The 20300-nt window shown below is 36.1% G+C and overlaps 2 protein-coding genes across 3 annotated transcripts; both read left to right on the forward strand.

Moving 5' to 3' along the window:
* Nucleotides 1-2262: 2262 nt before the first annotated feature.
* Nucleotides 2263-5670, forward strand: LOC137248059 (uncharacterized). 2 transcript variants are annotated; one of them, XM_067778943.1, is made up of 4 exons: nt 2263-2342; nt 2409-2589; nt 2656-3127; nt 5622-5670. In XM_067778943.1, coding segments are annotated over exons 1-4 (684 nt in total). In that variant the 5' UTR covers nt 2263-2340; the 3' UTR covers nt 5651-5670. The 2 variants fall into 2 exon arrangements, with proteins under 2 accessions (XP_067635044.1, XP_067635043.1); XM_067778942.1 differs by lacking the exon at nt 5622-5670 and having other exon boundaries at nt 2656-3720.
* Nucleotides 5671-7702: 2032 nt separating this feature from the next.
* LOC137248060 (uncharacterized) lies at nt 7703-9076 on the forward strand. Its single transcript, XM_067778944.1, has 3 exons — nt 7703-7782; nt 7849-8029; nt 8096-9076. Coding segments are annotated over exons 1-3 (699 nt in total). The 5' UTR covers nt 7703-7780; the 3' UTR covers nt 8612-9076.
* Nucleotides 9077-20300: the final 11224 nt, after the last annotated feature.

Consider the following 20300-nt stretch of genomic DNA (forward strand, 5'->3'; position numbering starts at 1 on the left):
TTTTATGCGCAGCAATTTCAGAGGTGTATTTAAAGTTTGGCGCTTAGCAGTCCATATAAAGTTTAAGCGCTAACGTTTATAGATGTAAAAAAAAAACACGGCTACTAAAACTGGTAGAATTAGTCGTTGTTTATGCGATCGGTACCTTTTTTTATTTGTAAACTGATACGTTTCTTTCTAGGCTCACGGCAACACTGCCACCAAGTCTGAAAAGGGTTTCGTTTTCCCACGATTGTATACGAAACGTGCATCAAGTACATTTTTCTACTACTACTTGCTCTAATGCTACTACTTTAAAAATACTTTTTTAAATATTTTTATGTATATATTGCAAAATGAATCGGCTTGCATATAATTAAATGTATGTGAATCCGAAATGAATGTCAATAATGCGCTGCTTAACATAAAGTCGATTTCAGTCTATGGCTATTCCGTTTTTCGTATTTCTTGCCAAAAAATGTATGTTTTTGTGTTCGTGCTATTGCAATACAGTTTGGGAATTGGTTTTCGAGGTTGAGAGAGAATATTTTCATTTCAGTTTTTTAGTGTTTCCGCAACCTTCTTGCCATAGATGAATGCATTTGCAACTCTTTGTTTCGAGAGAGCGCTGTCAAAGTGCACATTTTTTATAACATTTGTCAATGATGCCACTCCAAACGAAAATGAATAGATATGAATATGGGGATTTTTGACATAGATTTCGGCGATTATAGTTTCAATCAGTTAATAAAATGATAGTCGTAAAATATTAATTTCTTTAAACTTATTTTACAATAATACGACTAGTTAAAGGTAAATATAAACAAATCTAAGTAAAATTTACATTTTGATTAAATCAATTAGTCATATATTGTAACGCATTTAACTCACACTGAAAACCAAATATTCATTTGAAATTTGAGTAAATCGCACCTAGGATATAATAGTTAACATCATTTAGAAGATAGGGCTTATCTTACATGTCTGACGTTCCAGGTTCTTTGATCAAAATGAACTGGTTGCATCGGACTTCATATTTACAAAACCCGTTTTTAGTGATAACTTTTGAATGGGAAATAATATTTACCTTCCGCCTTCGAACTAATAATATATACACTAAAACAAGTATTTTTATCCTTTTTCCCATATGTTTTGAACGCTATAGTACAGTTGTAGGTCAAACTAAAGTGTACCGAAATTTTTGGACCGTTTTTCGTTTTGGCGGGCACATTTTTTGTTCTGGCCCCCGCTTCAGCTGGCGCGAGGGATTTATCTGTGATTTTTGCCAGCACAAATTTGAAATAAATCCCTCGTGAGAGCGCAAAAAATGAGAGAGTTTCGTATCAAGTCATCTTTGCTTCTTGCGATGAATATCGTTTGAGGCGAAGCGGACGATATTTCCAATGTATTTTTTTACTCCCCTAACACCCCAAAACACACAAACGTCTCACCTAGCACTTGCTGGCCCTCAAACTGATTTAGGAGCCGAAAATAGGTCCATCCTTGCCCTAGCACAAAGCTCAGATGGTACAAAGCCTTACTAGCTATATCAAGTACTACATTGTCCACCGCAGATATGTACAAAATTGTTCTCACTGAAGCAACTCGTCACGCAAGAACACACACGGAAATCGAATTCGGAAATGAGAGGCCGACCGATGCACAAAGAAATGATTTATTTTTTGACTTTAAAACTCCAGGTATTAATACCTTATTCTTTACCTTTTTATGCATTTATGAAAATGATATCTTTGTTAACCCTCAATTTTTTAAAATAGATGAGCTTTTCGAAGAAATAGGCCATGATCACCCGGCACCCTTACGATCACCTAACTTTGACAAAATGGTTGAAGAAGAATTTTACAGGCATATTAATGATACATCAACAGATTTCAATATGCTTCAGAGTTATCCTCTTATGAAGGACCTATCACTCAAAATGAATACGCCCTTAGCTTCATCCGGTCCAGTAGAGCGTTTATTTTCTTTAGCAGGCATTGTTTATAGTCCTAGAAGGCAATCAATGACGGACTTTTCGTTTGAAAAGCTTGTACTAATGAAGGCAAACACAAAACTACTTTAATATTGTTAGCTGTTGTACAATATATACTTATTTAATCAGGGCTGTCATGGAATCCAATTGCTGTCGGAATCGGATTTAAAAGCGACAAAAAAATAACTTTGGTGTCATGAAATCCAATGTTATCGGTTTAATGTTCGAATTGGAATTAGTGTCGGTTTTAGGTGTCACAGAATCCAATAATATCGGTTTTGCTATCGGAAACAAACCAATAAGTTAAATGCCATTGGATTTCATTTTTTCATAGTTGTTTTTCTCTTGCAGTTGAATATTTTCTAAAAATGTAAGTAAATAAAGGTTTATTTTATAAAAATAAATGTAAATTTACATATATTTTCATTCTTAATAGGGGAAAGCATAAAAATTCAATGCAAAACAGTATTTTTATTGAATTTATGGAAAAATATCCAGATATTGCGAAGGGCTTCACGAAGCGGGATAAGCCAACTGTTGACGATCTTTGGCAACAGTTAGTTACGTCGCTAAACAGTGCCGGTCCACCACAAAAGGATGTGAATGGATGGAGAAAGGTAAAACATAGTTGGTACTTAAACGTAATATAACTTTAAATTGCTCCGTTTCCTGTATACTTACAGACATGGACTGTGTGGAAAAGCGACATAAAAAGAAAGCTCGCACAAAATCAAACCGAGTCCCGAGTAACTGGTGGAGGACCATTCACCAAGCACCAACTTTCTCAAACGGAAAAGACAATAGTGCGCATTTGTGGCATGACAAAGTCTGTGGAAGGTGTAGCTGGCAATGAACTTGGCCCCAACGAAAGTGACGATGAATTACCATCCACGTCTACGAAGCGGCCAATGTCTCCAGTTACCAGCACTCCTAAAAGGCAACGGACTGAAAGTACGGGGGAGCGTTTAAAAAAATTTTTAGATGAAGACAACGAGAGAAAGCTCGAAATAAATGAGAAATTGGACGAGCTTATAAAAATTGAAAAGGAAAATGCCAGCAGCATCAGGCGAGTCTACAGAGCCATAGAAAAAGGCAACGAATATGTGGCTAACTCTGTAACTGCGCTGAAGGATGAACTTGTCCGTAATAATGCAGGTATTTTGCGAGCGTTGCAGGAAAAAAATGAGATAAACAAGTAAGGAAGGCTAAGTTCGGGTGTAACCGAACATTACATACTCAGTTGAGAGCTATGGAGACAAAATAAGGAAAATGAACCTGGGGTAACCCTGGAATGTGGTTGTATGACATGTGTATCAAATGAAAGGTATTAAAGAGTATTTTAAGAGAGAGTAGGCCATAGTTCTATGGATGGACGCCATTTAGGGATATCGCCATAAAGGTGGACCAGGGCTGACTCTAGAATTTGTTTGTACGATATAGGTATCAAACGAAAGGTGTTACTGAGCATTTTAAGAGGGAGTGGGCCTTAGGTCTATCGGTGGACGCCTTTTCGAGATGTCCCCATTAAGGTGGACCAGGGGTGACTCTAGAATGTGTTTGTACGATATGGGTATCAAATGAAAGGTGGTAATGAGTATTTTAAAAGGGAATGGGCTTTAGTTCTATAGGTGAACGCCTTTTCGAGAAATCGCCATAATGGTGGACCAGGGGTGACTCTAGAATATGTTTGTACGATATGGGTATCAAATGAAAGCTGTTAATGAGTATTTTGAAAAGGAGTGATCCTTAGTTCCATAGGTGGACAGCGTACCGAAACATATAAGGTGTGCCAGTCACACACTGAACTTAGTTACTGCTACTGATTTTATTAAAACTTTATGAGAGGATGTTGCAATATTAAGCAGGCATAAACAGGTACAAATGATTCAAAGATATAGTTTTAAATCGTTTTTAAACTTAAATCTTTCAATTTTCAGAAAATGCATTATTTTATGGAAAAATCGAACTGTCCTAAAAAATCAGAAATAATAGTAGAAACATTAGGATCGTCTCTAGTTACACCTGTGGTAACAAGGTGGAACTCAACATACGACGCTGTATGTCGGCTTTTAGATCACGAAAATAAATTAAAGGAACTTTTTGAGCAGCTAGATATAGGAAAAAAAAAACAGTTTGTCTCAATATTTGGAAGAATATAAAGAAGTAATGTCTCCTTTCGCTGAAACATTAGATTTTTTACAAAGAGGAGATAATATGTTATATGGTTATCTTCTTCCTTCGCTTGTGACACTTTGTTAAAAATTGAAAAAAAAATCAATTTAGGTAGAAACCTCATTTATTTAAAGGAAATGGCGAAAAAGTTGCAGCACAAATTAATTTTACGATTTGAATCATAGTTTAAGCTATCTGAAGAAAACTATGACGCCATTGTTGCAGCTTTTCTATGCCCTAGCACAGCGATGGGAAAAACGGCTCATATGAGCCTTTTGCTCATACGGGCACGTTTTGCACATTTCAGCGCTAGGTGAGGGACTATAAAGTGCAGGTATGTGGGGCGAAGAAAACAGGAAGAGAATAATATACAAACACACATAAGATTGATAAAGAGAGCGTATTTGGCCTTATACATCTGTGCATGGCGGAACGATACAAGGTGGCAGCATGGGCCAGCTGTTTGTAAACTTTTTTATTTGATTTGATACATCAACTTCCGGTGCAGTACGATTTTGACAGTTGCCCATCGAATTTACAAAAACAAAGCACATGGAATTTTTATTTATGTTACCATGCTGCCACCTTGTATCGTTCCGCCATGCATCTGTGACTGCACAGTTACCAAGCTATGTGGCAAATAGAGCTGCCACCGCTCTTATTATGTTCAAATTATTAAGAGTTTTAGGATAAACTAGCCTTTACCGGCGTCTTCGCTCGCACTAAAGGCCACAAATATGTAATGTCGCTTTTGTGATTCACAACTCGAACTGAATTTTCAGTTGTAATTTTAAAAGTTCTTTTAATATTCAAATTATAAACAAAGCAAGTTTTAAAATTAGAAAAATGGTCGCCGTAAATTAAATACACATGCAACACATGCTCCAACAAATTTTGCAGTGTGGATTTAATGATATAAGTATGTGAGCTGAAGAAATTTGAAAATTCCTCCATAATTTGAAATTTATAAATGAAAGCAGTTATGTTTATAATAGCCGTGTTTTTTTTCACACGCGTATACGTTTACGTTTGCGCGTAAAAAAACGCTTATCCTCGCTTAGATAATGCTTAGGAGACCCAACTAGCGCCAGTGGTTAAATAACTAGCTACAGCACAGGGTGTACCGAAAAGCGGGGACACTACCCTCTGATGGCCATAGGGTATATCATATAGCTGATTCAGTTGCGATGGATTCTGGACACACATAGAATACATAGAAATAATTTAGAGAGTGAAACATGGACACATATTTCAGTTACATCTGAGTATAATGCGTACTGAAATTTAGTAGGAGAAATTTTATGCGCAGCAATTTCAGAGGTGTATTTAAAGTTTGGCGCTTAGCAGTCCATATAAAGTTTAAGCGTTAACGTTTATAGATGTAAAAAAAAACACGGCTACTAAAACTGGTAGAATTAGTCGTTGTTTATGCGATCGGTACCTTTTTTTATTTGTAAACTGATACGTTTCTTTCTAGGCTCACGGCAACACTGCCACCAAGTCTGAAAAGGGTTTCGTTTTCCCACGATTGTATACGAAACGTGCATCAAGTACATTTTTCTACTACTACTTGCTCTAATGCTACTACTTTAAAAATACTTTTTTAAATATTTTTATGTATATATTGCAAAATGAATCGGCTTGCATATAATTAAATGTATGTGAATCCGAAATGAATGTCAATAATGCGCTGCTTAACATAAAGTCGATTTCAGTCTATGGCTATTCCGTTTTTCGTATTTCTTGCCAAAAAATGTATGTTTTTGTGTTCGTGCTATTGCAATACAGTTTGGGAATTGGTTTTCGAGGTTGAGAGAGAATATTTTCATTTCAGTTTTTTAGTGTTTCCGCAACCTTCTTGCCATAGATGAATGCATTTGCAACTCTTTGTTTCGAGAGAGCGCTGTCAAAGTGCACATTTTTTATAACATTTGTCAATGATGCCACTCCAAACGAAAATGAATAGATATGAATATGGGGATTTTTGACATAGATTTCGGCGATTATAGTTTCAATCAGTTAATAAAATGATAGTCGTAAAATATTAATTTCTTTAAACTTATTTTACAATAATACGACTAGTTAAAGGTAAATATAAACAAATCTAAGTAAAATTTACATTTTGATTAAATCAATTAGTCATATATTGTAACGCATTTAACTCACACTGAAAACCAAATATTCATTTGAAATTTGAGTAAATCGCACCTAGGATATAATAGTTAACATCATTTAGAAGATAGGGCTTATCTTACATGTCTGACGTTCCAGGTTCTTTGATCAAAATGAACTGGTTGCATCGGACTTCATATTTACAAAACCCGTTTTTAGTGATAACTTTTGAATGGGAAATAATATTTACCTTCCGCCTTCGAACTAATAATATATACACTAAAACAAGTATTTTTATCCTTTTTCCCATATGTTTTGAACGCTATAGTACAGTTGTAGGTCAAACTAAAGTGTACCGAAATTTTTGGACCGTTTTTCGTTTTGGCGGGCACATTTTTTGTTCTGGCCCCCGCTTCAGCTGGCGCGAGGGATTTATCTGTGATTTTTGCCAGCACAAATTTGAAATAAATCCCTCGTGAGAGCGCAAAAAATGAGAGAGTTTCGTATCAAGTCATCTTTGCTTCTTGCGATGAATATCGTTTGAGGCGAAGCGGACGATATTTCCAATGTATTTTTTTACTCCCCTAACACCCCAAAACACACAAACGTCTCACCTAGCACTTGCTGGCCCTCAAACTGATTTAGGAGCCGAAAATAGGTCCATCCTTGCCCTAGCACAAAGCTCAGATGGTACAAAGCCTTACTAGCTATATCAAGTACTACATTGTCCACCGCAGATATGTACAAAATTGTTCTCACTGAAGCAACTCGTCACGCAAGAACACACACGGAAATCGAATTCGGAAATGAGAGGCCGACCGATGCACAAAGAAATGATTTATTTTTTGACTTTAAAACTCCAGGTATTAATACCTTATTCTTTACCTTTTTATGCATTTATGAAAATGATATCTTTGTTAACCCTCAATTTTTTAAAATAGATGAGCTTTTCGAAGAAATAGGCCATGATCACCCGGCACCCTTACGATCACCTAACTTTGACAAAATGGTTGAAGAAGAATTTTACAGGCATATTAATGATACATCAACAGATTTCAATATGCTTCAGAGTTATCCTCTTATGAAGGACCTATCACTCAAAATGAATACGCCCTTAGCTTCATCCGGTCCAGTAGAGCGTTTATTTTCTTTAGCAGGCATTGTTTATAGTCCTAGAAGGCAATCAATGACGGACTTTTCGTTTGAAAAGCTTGTACTAATGAAGGCAAACACAAAACTACTTTAATATTGTTAGCTGTTGTACAATATATACTTATTTAATCAGGGCTGTCATGGAATCCAATTGCTGTCGGAATCGGATTTAAAAGCGACAAAAAAATAACTTTGGTGTCATGAAATCCAATGTTATCGGTTTAATGTTCGAATTGGAATTAGTGTCGGTTTTAGGTGTCACAGAATCCAATAATATCGGTTTTGCTATCGGAAACAAACCAATAAGTTAAATGCCATTGGATTTCATTTTTTCATAGTTGTTTTTCTCTTGCAGTTGAATATTTTCTAAAAATGTAAGTAAATAAAGGTTTATTTTATAAAAATAAATGTAAATTTACATATATTTTCATTCTTAATAGGGGAAAGCATAAAAATTCAATGCAAAACAGTATTTTTATTGAATTTATGGAAAAATATCCAGATATTGCGAAGGGCTTCACGAAGCGGGATAAGCCAACTGTTGACGATCTTTGGCAACAGTTAGTTACGTCGCTAAACAGTGCCGGTCCACCACAAAAGGATGTGAATGGATGGAGAAAGGTAAAACATAGTTGGTACTTAAACGTAATATAACTTTAAATTGCTCCGTTTCCTGTATACTTACAGACATGGACTGTGTGGAAAAGCGACATAAAAAGAAAGCTCGCACAAAATCAAACCGAGTCCCGAGTAACTGGTGGAGGACCATTCACCAAGCACCAACTTTCTCAAACGGAAAAGACAATAGTGCGCATTTGTGGCATGACAAAGTCTGTGGAAGGTGTAGCTGGCAATGAACTTGGCCCCAACGAAAGTGACGATGAATTACCATCCACGTCTACGAAGCGGCCAATGTCTCCAGTTACCAGCACTCCTAAAAGGCAACGGACTGAAAGTACGGGGGAGCGTTTAAAAAAATTTTTAGATGAAGACAACGAGAGAAAGCTCGAAATAAATGAGAAATTGGACGAGCTTATAAAAATTGAAAAGGAAAATGCCAGCAGCATCAGGCGAGTCTACAGAGCCATAGAAAAAGGCAACGAATATGTGGCTAACTCTGTAACTGCGCTGAAGGATGAACTTGTCCGTAATAATGCAGGTATTTTGCGAGCGTTGCAGGAAAAAAATGAGATAAACAAGTAAGGAAGGCTAAGTTCGGGTGTAACCGAACATTACATACTCAGTTGAGAGCTATGGAGACAAAATAAGGAAAATGAACCTGGGGTAACCCTGGAATGTGGTTGTATGACATGTGTATCAAATGAAAGGTATTAAAGAGTATTTTAAGAGAGAGTAGGCCATAGTTCTATGGATGGACGCCATTTAGGGATATCGCCATAAAGGTGGACCAGGGCTGACTCTAGAATTTGTTTGTACGATATAGGTATCAAACGAAAGGTGTTACTGAGCATTTTAAGAGGGAGTGGGCCTTAGGTCTATCGGTGGACGCCTTTTCGAGATGTCCCCATTAAGGTGGACCAGGGGTGACTCTAGAATGTGTTTGTACGATATGGGTATCAAATGAAAGGTGGTAATGAGTATTTTAAAAGGGAATGGGCTTTAGTTCTATAGGTGAACGCCTTTTCGAGAAATCGCCATAATGGTGGACCAGGGGTGACTCTAGAATATGTTTGTACGATATGGGTATCAAATGAAAGCTGTTAATGAGTATTTTGAAAAGGAGTGATCCTTAGTTCCATAGGTGGACGCCGTTTCGAGATATCGCCATAAAGGTGGGCCAGGGGTGACTCTAGAATGTTTGTACGATATGGGTATCAAACGAAAAGTGTTACTAAGCATTTTAAGAGGGAGTGGGCATTAGGTCTATAGGTGGACGCCTTTTCGAAATGTCGCCATTAGGGTGGGCTAGGGGTGACTCTAGAATGTGTTTGTATGATATGGGTAGCAAATGAAAGATGGTAATGAGTATTTTAAAAGGGAGTAATCCTTAGTTCTATAGGTGGACGCCTTTTCGAGATATCGCCATAAAGGTGGACCAAGGGTGACTCTAGAATGTTTGTACGATATGGGTATCAAACGAAAGGTGTTACTGAGCATTTTAAGAGGGAGTGAGCATGAGGTCTATAGGTGGACGCCTTTTCGAGATATCGTCATTAAGGTGGGCCAGGGGTGACTCTAGAATGTGTTTGTACGATATGGACATGAAACGAAAGGTGTTACTGAGCATTTTAAGAGGGAGTGGGCATTAGGTCTATAGGTGGACGCCCTTTCGAGATATCGCCATTAGGGTGGGCCAGGGGTGACTCTAGAATGTTTGTACGATATGGGTATCAAACGAAGGGTGTTACTGAGCATTTTAAGAGGGAGTGGGCATTAGGTCTATAGGTGGACGCCTTTTCGCGATATCGCCATTAGGGTGAGCCAGGGGTGACTCTAGAATGTGTTTGTACGATATCGGTATCAAATGAAAGGCGGTAATGAGTATTTTAAAAGGGAGTAATCCTTAGTTCTATAGGTGGACGCCTTTTCGAGATATCGCCATAAAGGTGGACCAAGGGTGACTCTAGAATGTTTGTACGATATGGGTATCAAACGAAAGGTGTTACTGAGCATTTTAAGAGGGAGTGGGCATTAGGTCTATAGGTGTACGCCTTTTCGAGATATCGCCATTAGGGTGGGCCAGGTGTGACTCTAGAATGTTTGTACGATATGGGTATCAAACGAAAGGTGGTACTGAGCATTTTAAGAGGGAGTGGGAATTAGGTCTATAGGTGGACGCCTTTTCGAGATATCGCCATTAGGGTGAGCCAGGGGTGACTCTAGAATGTTTGTACGATATGGGTATCAAACGAAAGGTGTTACTGAGCATTTTAAGAGGGAGTGGACATTAGGTCTATAGGTGGACGCCTTTTCGAGATATCGCCATTAGGGTGGGTCAGGGGTGACTCTAGAATGTTTGTACGATATGGGTGTCAAACGAAAGGTGTTACTGAGCATTTTAAGAGGGAGTGGGCATTAGGTCTATAGGTGGACGCCTTTTCGAGATATCGTCATTAGGGTGGGACAGGGGTGAGTCTAGTATGTGTTTTCTACGATATGGATATCAAATTAAAGGTATTAATGAGGGTTTTAAAAGCGAGTGGCCCTTAGATGTATATGTGAAGGCGTTCTCGCGATGTCGGCCAAAATGTGGACCAGGTGATCCAGAAAATCATCTGTCGGGTACTGCTAATTTATTTATATATGCAGTACCACTAAAAGTATTCCTGCCAAGATTCCAAGGGCTGTTGATTTCGCCTTGTAGAACTTTTTCATTTTCTTCTACTTAAATAGGTGTCACACCCATTTTACAAAGTTTTTTCCAAAGTTATATTTTGCGTCAATAAACCAATCCAGTTACCATGTTTCATCCCTTTTTTCGTATTTGGTATAGAATTATGGCATTTTTTTCATTTTTCGTAATTTTCGATATCGATAAAGTGGGCGTGGTTATGGTCGGATTTCGGCCATTTTTTATACCAAGATAAAGTGAGTTCAGATAAGTACGTGGGCTAAGTTTAGTAAAGATATATCGGATTTTGCTCAAGTAATTGTGTTAACGGCCGAGCGGAAGGACAGACCGTGGACTGTGTATAAAAACTGGGCGTGGCTTCCACCGATTTTGCCCATTTTCACAGAGAACAGTTACCGTCATAGAATCTATGCTTCTACCAAATTTGAGAAGGATTGGTAAATTTTTGTTCGACTTATGGCAATAAAAGTATTCTAGACAAACTAAATGAAAATGGGCGGAGCCACGCCCATTTTGAAATTTTCTTTTATTTTTGTATTTTGTTGCATCATATCATTACTGGAGTTGAATTTTGACTTAATTTGCTTATATACAGTAAAGATATTAAATTTTTTGTTAAAATTTGAATTTTAAAAAAATTTTTTTAAAAAGTGGGCGTGTTCTTCATCCAATTTTGCTAATTTTTATTTAGCACATATATAGTAATAGTACTAACATTCCTGCCAAATTTCATCATGATATCTTCAACGACTGCCAAATTACAGCTTGTAAAACTTGTAAATTACCTTCTTGTAAAAGTGGGCGGTGCCACGCCCATTGTCCAAAATCTTACTAATTTTCTATTGCGCGTCATAACTTCAACCCATCTACCAAGTTTCGTCGCTTTATCTGTCTTTTGTAATGAATTATCGCACTTTTTCGGTTTTTCGAAATTTTCGATATCGAAAAAGTGGGCGTGGTTATAGTCCGATATCGTTCATTTTAAATAGCGATCTGAGATGAGTGCTCAGGAACCTACATACCAAATTTCATCAAGATACCTCAAAATTTACTCAAGTTATCGTGTTAACGGACGGACGGACGGACATGGCTCAATCACATTTTTTTTCGATCCTGATTATTTTGATATATGGAAGTCTATATCTATCTCGATTCCTTTATATATGTACAACCAACCGTTATCCAATCAAACTTAATATACTCTGTGAGCTCTGCTCAACTGAGTATAAAAAGCAGCAACTCGAACTCGAGCTCCAAAAGTTTGATTACGAAAAACAGAAAAGAAATAATTTCCCATTTTCCAAAATGTTGGTTGTGATTGTAGTACCTTAAAATGTGCCTTATTCGTACCTTATTAAATTAAATGTATTACCTCTTAAATATTACCTTATTTAATCAATTAGAAAGCGTTGAATGGATGTTATTTTAGTTTTAATGAATATATATTTGGTTTTGTTTTAGTTAATATATATACTTATATATCCATTTTTCTTTTAAATAAAGAAATAAAATTTTGTTTAAACATGCATATGTACCTATGAAGCATTGCATATTTTTACTATAAACTGTTCGCTATTTCATCCCTGATTCCTTTGCCTTCACTCTGCAGTGTAGCGCTAGGTGGAGATTCAACATTTTCCTCGATATTATTTGATGGTAAAGTAATGCTCTCTTCGTTATATTCCACGTTGTACCTTCTGCAGATGTTATGAAGCGCACAACAGACGTTTACAATTTTCACCCCTTTTTCTGGCCTGTAGTGCAAGGTGCCTAATAAGCATCGAAATCTGCTTTTTAGCACTCCTATTGTTCGCTCTACAATATTTCGACCTGATGAATGCGCCAAATTATATTTATATTCTTTGGAGTTGTAGCTTGGATCTCTGTATGGTGTTAATAAAAAAGGCTCTATGCCACATCCACTATCTCCTAACAATTTAGATGTCCGGTCACCTGACTCATACTTCCTAAGGAAATGTCTTCTGGCCCTACTAACGTTCCATACGAAAGAGTCATGGCTAGAGCCGGGATACCGATCATCGACCGTTCGAATTTTCATGTCAGCATCACAAATCTAAATGCAGTTACTTGTACAATCCAGTTTTATAAGCAAAATAAAATTAATATTAAAGACTACTCACAATCATGGCATTCATACTGAAGTATCCCTTTCGATTATAGAATAAATGTTCGTCAGTACTCGGCTTGATGATTTTTTTATGTGTCCCGTCAATACAACCAATTATGGAAGGAATTTTGTACTTTGTATAAAAATAGTCCCTTGATCTGCGTTGTTCGGGTTCGTCCGTTTCTAATTTCACCCACTGTGGGCAAACTAACTGATTCATAACGTTGAACATATCATCTAAAATCGTTGACACCATGCTTCTAGCTACACTTATGCTAGAATCCTTGCCAAATGATGTTTGATATGATCCTTCAGCTAAAAATCGTAACGTAGCTGCTAGTTGCAGCACTGGCAGAACTTTCAAACGAGTTAAGTGTCCTTCAAGGGTGTTCAATATCATTCGGAAAGCCTCTTTGTTTATGCGATAGTATGCAACGAAACTGCAAGTACACTATAAATATTTCGAAACGCACATTGAGGAATATTTTTACTTACGCTGTCTCTGGCAGCTCCAATGGATTGCTGCGATCTCTCAAAATTTTTCTTTTCACCTTCTCACAACTTTCACCTTCCAATAACATAAATACTACAACTGCTGATGCCATTTTGATGTCAATAAATTTGTTTATTTCTCTTTAGATACACAAAACAATTATTTTATAAAATTTTGCCAAAAAAAATTAACATCAAAATTGCCGGTGTACCAATAAACTGCAAAACAGCTGATTCGAACAGCGCTTTTATTTACATTCGAAAAGAGCAAAACCAATACGGTTTTATGACACCAATTTAAATCAATATTGGTTTGCAATTCCGACAAAACGCAAAACCGACTTGGATTCCATGACAGCCCTGAATATGTTGTCTTACTTCTTGTTGCTTTCTAATTTGAATTTTACTCTTATTCAATAAACATTTTATAACAGATGTTGTACATTTTGATTTTCCATTTATGAATCAAACTGACATATTTTATCATAAAAAGTACTTTCGTGTACTTCGAAGCATTTCGTAAGTAATATCTACTTGTATTTTTGGATTCGAAGTACTTGTGTAGTTGTACTTATTTGGTACTAGTACAAGCATGTAATTAGTAGGTACTTTACAGGTCTGATTGAATGCAATATATTTTAATGCACAAATATAAAAAAAATAATAGAAATATATTTGAACAAAATGTTATATATATTTTTATTTAAGTAAAATACTGTCAAATGCACTGAATGCAATTTATTATAATGTACAAATATAAAAAAAAATTTAATTGAAATATATTTGGATAAAATGTTATATATATATTTTTTTTTATTTAAGTAAAATACTGCCAAATGCATTGAATGCAATTTATTTTAATGTACAAATATATAATTTATTTTAATGTACAAATATATATTTTTAAAAAGTAGAGAGTATGTTGTCTCGAATTCGATTTTCTATGGAATTGTAATTTTGGTAATCGCTTTGTTCTTCTTCCCCCTCCTCGTGATGGCTTTCGACTAAAATTCATTTGCGTTCAAATCTTCCACATTGTAATTAATGCAAATATTGTGGAGTGCACAAGCAACGTTTATAATTTGGCATGCTTTCTGTGGTGAGTAATGTAGTTCTCGAGCACCCAACAAACATCGGAAACCGTTCTTCAAAACTCCGATCGTCCGCTCTATTATACCTCTAGTTTTGGAGTGCCGAATGTTATAATTACTTTGTTGGCTGCCTTGATTTACGGATGGATAGGGAGTCATCAACCCAGGCTGCAATGCATAGCCAGGATCGCCTGCCAAAAAAAAACGAATAACTTAAAGATGTATATACCGCCTTTCATATTTTTAAGCGCATAGGAAATTGAATGTTCTAAACATACATATAATTCAAATTTAATTTCAAAAAACTGTATTTTGTGTGTTTTCATTTGAAAGGTATAAAATTTTCTCTAACATTTCCAGAAAGGTTTTTGAAGTATTAAAATATGCATATAAAGTTTAGAACAGATGTTTATAAAATATTGAAATTAAAAAATATATATATATAAATGTTTAAAATATGCATATAAAGTTTAGAACAGATGTTTATAAAATATTGAAATTAAAAAATATATATATATAAATATTAGGAACATGGAAATTCTGAAAAGATAATAAATATGAGACGATGAGATGTTATAACAAAGTACCTAACAACCATGTGTTTCTTTCACCCCCTCGATATTGCCGTTGTGAATTAAATTTCAGCCTACTCAATTCCCATATATGGGAGCCGTGGTTGCATCCAGGATACTTTGCATCAATCCTTTTTATACGCATTCTGTAATCGCACACCTTAAAAACATAAAAGAAATCAATACATAATTTGCACTAATGTTACGGAATAAAATTCTCACCACCATAGCATTTATGCTATAAAATCCTTTTCTGTTTTAATACAGAAAGCACTCTTCAGATGGCCTCATTATTTTTATATGCGTGCCATCAGCGCACATGATGACTCCTGGGAAGCCAGCCTTCACATAATATTTTTGCTTCGCTTGTTTTTTCTCCTCTTCACTTTGTTCAAATGTTATCCACTGAGGGCATAATTTTGGTTCAATTGCATCCAGAAACGTAGAAAGTGACTTTGAAACTGTTGACTGTCCCATTCCTACATTATAATCCGCCCCTATTCCATGCTGGTAATTGCCTTTTGCAAAAAATCTCAAAGCAGCTACTACAATATTAAGTTAAGATGTCGATGTCGAAGTCCTTGCACGAATTTGCCGCGCAAAAGTATCTAACACATACTTGAAAGCATCCTTATTAAGTCGAAAGTTTTCTTTGAACCTAAATAAGAAAGTAAGTCATTAAATTTTACCATTTTTAAGTTCAATTTCTTACAATTCGTCACTCATCTCAAATGGATTACACAAATCTCGCAATATTTGGTTTTCCATTCTCGCCTGGCCATTTTCGTATGTGTTGCTTTCCAACTCCACAAATAATGCCGCGGCTATTGATTCCATTATAATAGACAGCTATGTTGTTGTTGTTGTAGCAGTGCTTCGCCCCACCTAATAGGTGCGACCGAATCACTAATTGTCATCAATATCCTCTAACGGGAGTCCAAGGAAACTTGCTGTTTCAGCAAGAGTGGACCATAGTGAAAGGGGTGTTAGAGGCGTTGGTTCTACATTACAATTAAAGAGATGGTTGGTGTCATGTGGGGACACATATACAGCTATAATTTATGTATGTTCGTTGGGTGTTATATGCCAAAGCAAGTTGCCGGAGTAGAGGAAGGTGAAGCGAAAACGTAAACAATCCTTGCGGAAAGAACAAATAAATCTTCATAAAGTATTTTAGGCAAGTGCAATGAAACTAGCATCCATAAAATTCAGAAAATGTTAACTATATTCGTGTAGGAATCCGTTTTAACAAAACTGGTGGGCACGGCAGGGAATGGCCAAAAGAACGACAAAAACACACTTACAATTATGAAAGCACTTCACTCAAAAAAAATATATCACTGCGGCAATATATTCTACTACTTTTTTTTGTACAAAATGGCGTGGATAATAAAATATAAACCTTTTTCAGTGTTTTTTTGTAATTTTCTTTGAATTATTTTGTTTCAATGTTCACACATTCGGTACAAATAGCTGATTTCGAAAAATCATTTGCTCTTCCTCTTCTCGTTACAATTCCGTCGTAATGCAGAATACCCAACTTCGCTAAAGCGAAGCGTAGAACGGGAACGTAATCGAAATGCAGAATAGGGGTGATTAATATTCTACTTTGCCTATGCACTCAAATTCAAGGCTACCATTATCGCGGTCATTCACATGATATATATATATTTTATTATCCACGCCTTGGCGGCCACCGTGGTGTGATGGTAGCGTGCTCCGCCTATCACACCGTATGCCCTGGGTTCAACTCCCGGGCAAAGCAACATCAAAATTTTAGAAATAAGGTTTTTCAATTAGAAGAAAATTTTTCTAAGCGGGGTCGCCCCTCGGCAGTGTTTGGCAAGCGCTCCGGGTGTATTTCTGCCATGAAAAGCTCTCAGTGAAAACTCATCTGCCTTGCAGATGCCGTTCGGAGTCGGCATAAAACATGTAGGTCCCGTCAGGCCAATTTGTAGGGAAAATCAAGAGGAGCACGACGCAAATTGGAAGAGAAGGTTGGCCTTAGATCTCTTCGGAGGTTATCGCGCCTTACATTTATTTTATTTTTTTTATTATCCACGCCATTTTGTACAAAAAAAGTAGTAGAATATATTGCCGCAGTGATATGTTTTTTTGAGTGAAGTGCTTTCATAATTGTAAGTGTGTTTTTGTCGTTCTTTTGGCCATTCCCTGCCGTGGCCACCAGTTTTGTTAAAACGGAATCATACACGAATATAGTTAACATTTTCTGAATTTTATGGATGCTAGTTTCATTGCACTGGCCCAAAATACTTTATGAAGATTTATTTATTCTTTCCGCAAGGATTGTTTACGTTTTCGCTTCACCTTCCTCTACTCCGGCAGCTTGCTTTGGCATATAACACCCAACGAACAGACATAAATTATAGCTGTTTATGTATCCCCACATGACACCAACCATCTCTTTAATTGTAATGTGGAACCAACGCCTCTAACACCCCTTTCATTATGGTCCACCCTTGTTGAAACAGCAAGTTTCCTTGGACTTCCGTTAGAGGATATTGATGACAATTTGTGATTCGGTCACACCTATTAGGTGGGGCGAAGCACTGCTACAACAACAACAACATAGCTGTCTATTATAATGGAATTAATAGCCACGGCATTATTTGTGGAGTTGGAAAGCAACACATACGAAAATGGCCAGGCGGGAATGGAAAGGCAAATATTGCGAGATTTGTGTAATACATTTTTTAGATGAGTGACGAATTGTAAGAAATTGAACTTAAAAGTGGTAAAATTTAATGACTTACTTTCTTATTTAGGTTCAAAGAAAACTTTCGACTTAATAAGGATGCTTTCAAGTATGTGTTAGATACTTTTGCGTGGCAAATTCGTGCAAGGACTTCGACATCTTACCTTAATATTGTAATAGCTGCTTTGAGATTTTTTGCAGAAGGCAGTTACCAGCATGGAATAGGGGCGGATTATAATGTAGGAATGGGACAGTCAACAGTGTCAAAGTCACTTTCTATGTTTCTGGATGTAACTCAACCAAAATTATGCCCTCAGTGGATAACATTTGAACAAAGTGAAGAGGAGAAAATACAAGCGAAGCAAGAATATTAGGTGAAGGCTGGTTTCCCAGGAGTCATCATGTGCGTTGATGGCACGCATATAAAAATAATGAGGACATCTGAAGAGTGCTTTCTGTATTAAAACAGAAAAGGATTTTATAGCATAAATGCTATGGTGGTGAGAATTTTATTCCGTAATATTAGTGCAAATTATGTATTGATTTCTTTTATGTTTTTAAGGTGTGCGATTACAGAATGAGTATAAAAAGCATTGATGCAAAGTATCCTGGATGCAACCACGGCTCCCATATATGGGGATTGAGTAGGCTGAATTTTAATTCACAACGGCAATATAGAGAGGGTGAAAGAAACACATGGTTGTTAGGTACTATAAGATCTCATCGTCTCATATTTATAATCTTATTAGAATTTCAATGTTCTAAAAATGCATATAATTTTGTTTTATGAGGTGGGTTTTGTCGAAGGCTGAGGTAGCACTCAGTCAATCCAGGGTCAAGTAGAGGTCCCACAAACCCCCACTTAATAAGAACACAGTTGTTATCTGTTAATGACGAATACATGCACACACACACGGCTTGACGGGTAGTAGCAGCTTTCCGTGCAAAGATGACGGGGAAGGGAGGCGAGCGGCGGCTAACGGTCGTTGTTATAGCAGAGGAAGATATGTTCAAACGCAACGCTTAGAACAATCTACTACGCGTTGGTTCACTAAAGGCTTCAATATGGCATATGCTGTTGGGGGTGCTTGTCACAATAATATCCAGCAACTTCTTATTACTCAAAAATTTTTCATAAGGAAGATATGCAACGTTAACCGTTTTCACCACAGCATGGACTTATTCAGGGAAATGAAAATTCTTCCCGTAAAACACATGTACTATTATAAAACTTAAAAAATATTTTTTATTCGCTGTGGGTATTTACACAGCCTCGTCTCTGATAATTATAACTTGAGGCAAAACTCACTGGGACTTGTTGTTGTTCCCACTTCTCGTACTACTCATTTTAATAACTTCTTTACTATCGTTTCTTGTAAAGTCTTCAATACGATACCTGCGACTATGCGTGTCATTAGGAATTTGCGAGAATTTTTAAAAAATGTTAAATCATTTTAATTAGAGCTGTCACACGACGATATCAAAACTTTGCTGAACCCTGTCACTTAGTGAACTGAAACCAAAATTGTTATTTTTAATGTTTTATTATTTTCATTATTTAACTCATTGAACTTATGGATTATCTTTACCTTCACCCCACACATATCGTACATGTTCATTAATCTTAATTTGTGAAGGCATTCAACACTAAAATTGCATACCATTTTACTGAATGCCTTACCTTTCTTTCATTTATTAATAATTTTTTAAGTTAAGTTCCTATTGTAGTATGTGTACTTGTGCATTTGAACTGTATAACATATTTTGTTTTCATGTTTGATATAGAAAGCTTTGTTTCAAATGGTTAGCAATATATTTTCATTTACTCTTCCCCTATATGTTTGTATGTATTTGTTTTATTTGTCAATTTGAATATTGTCTTATTCAAGTTTATATAAAATATGGAATTGTGTATGTAACGTATTTTCATTTTGAGAATTGTTTCTATGTTTGACTTTTGATTATTATATAAGTGTTTGTGTGAATATGTTTAAAAGGGCGTACACTTGTTCGATTTGTTGAAAATGTATTTGTAAGGGGAACAAGTGTACGTGACTCGTTGAAAAAATATTGTAACGAGTTCAGCTTTTGAATTTGGAAAATTGTATTTTGAGAAGAAGAATTAAATAGATTGTTGAATTGAACGGACGTATTATTATTATAATTTACGGTATCTTCCGGCATCCTTACAATTTTCAGAAGTGAGGCGAACCTTTTCTTAATAAAGATATATTTCTTTTATTGGTGAAAATAAAAAGCTGGAACAACGTCCTTTAAAAGAAAGACATTGCGTTAATTTAAATACTTTTTAAATAACTTTAATTAAAAAACGACCGGAATATAAAAAAAAAAGAAATTAAATAATTTGGCGAAAGTTCAACTTGTAGCCTGGAGATTAGCGAATTTTTATACATGAAAAAAGAGATTTGGAATGATGAAAAACGGAATATGCATCTTGAAGCAACAAATTTAAAGATTTTTGAGAATCAGAGATGTTGATGAGCTGAGATGTTATAATCATACAATAAAGAGTGTCCTGGAAAGAAATTAAAGCAGAAAGAGTGAACCGCTAAAGCAGTT

This window comes from Eurosta solidaginis, chromosome 4, assembly GCF_040869045.1.
Source record: "Eurosta solidaginis isolate ZX-2024a chromosome 4, ASM4086904v1, whole genome shotgun sequence".
NCBI classification, from domain to species: Eukaryota; Metazoa; Arthropoda; class Insecta; order Diptera; family Tephritidae; genus Eurosta; species Eurosta solidaginis.

Excerpts from the sequence above, each read along its gene's own strand:
- LOC137248059 (XM_067778942.1), top strand. Across the intron at positions 2,590-2,655 it reads ATGTGAATGGATGGAGAAAG|ACATGGACTGTGTGGAAAAG; the intron begins GTAAAACATAGT and ends GTATACTTACAG.
- LOC137248060 (XM_067778944.1), top strand. Across the intron at positions 8,030-8,095 it reads ATGTGAATGGATGGAGAAAG|ACATGGACTGTGTGGAAAAG; the intron begins GTAAAACATAGT and ends GTATACTTACAG.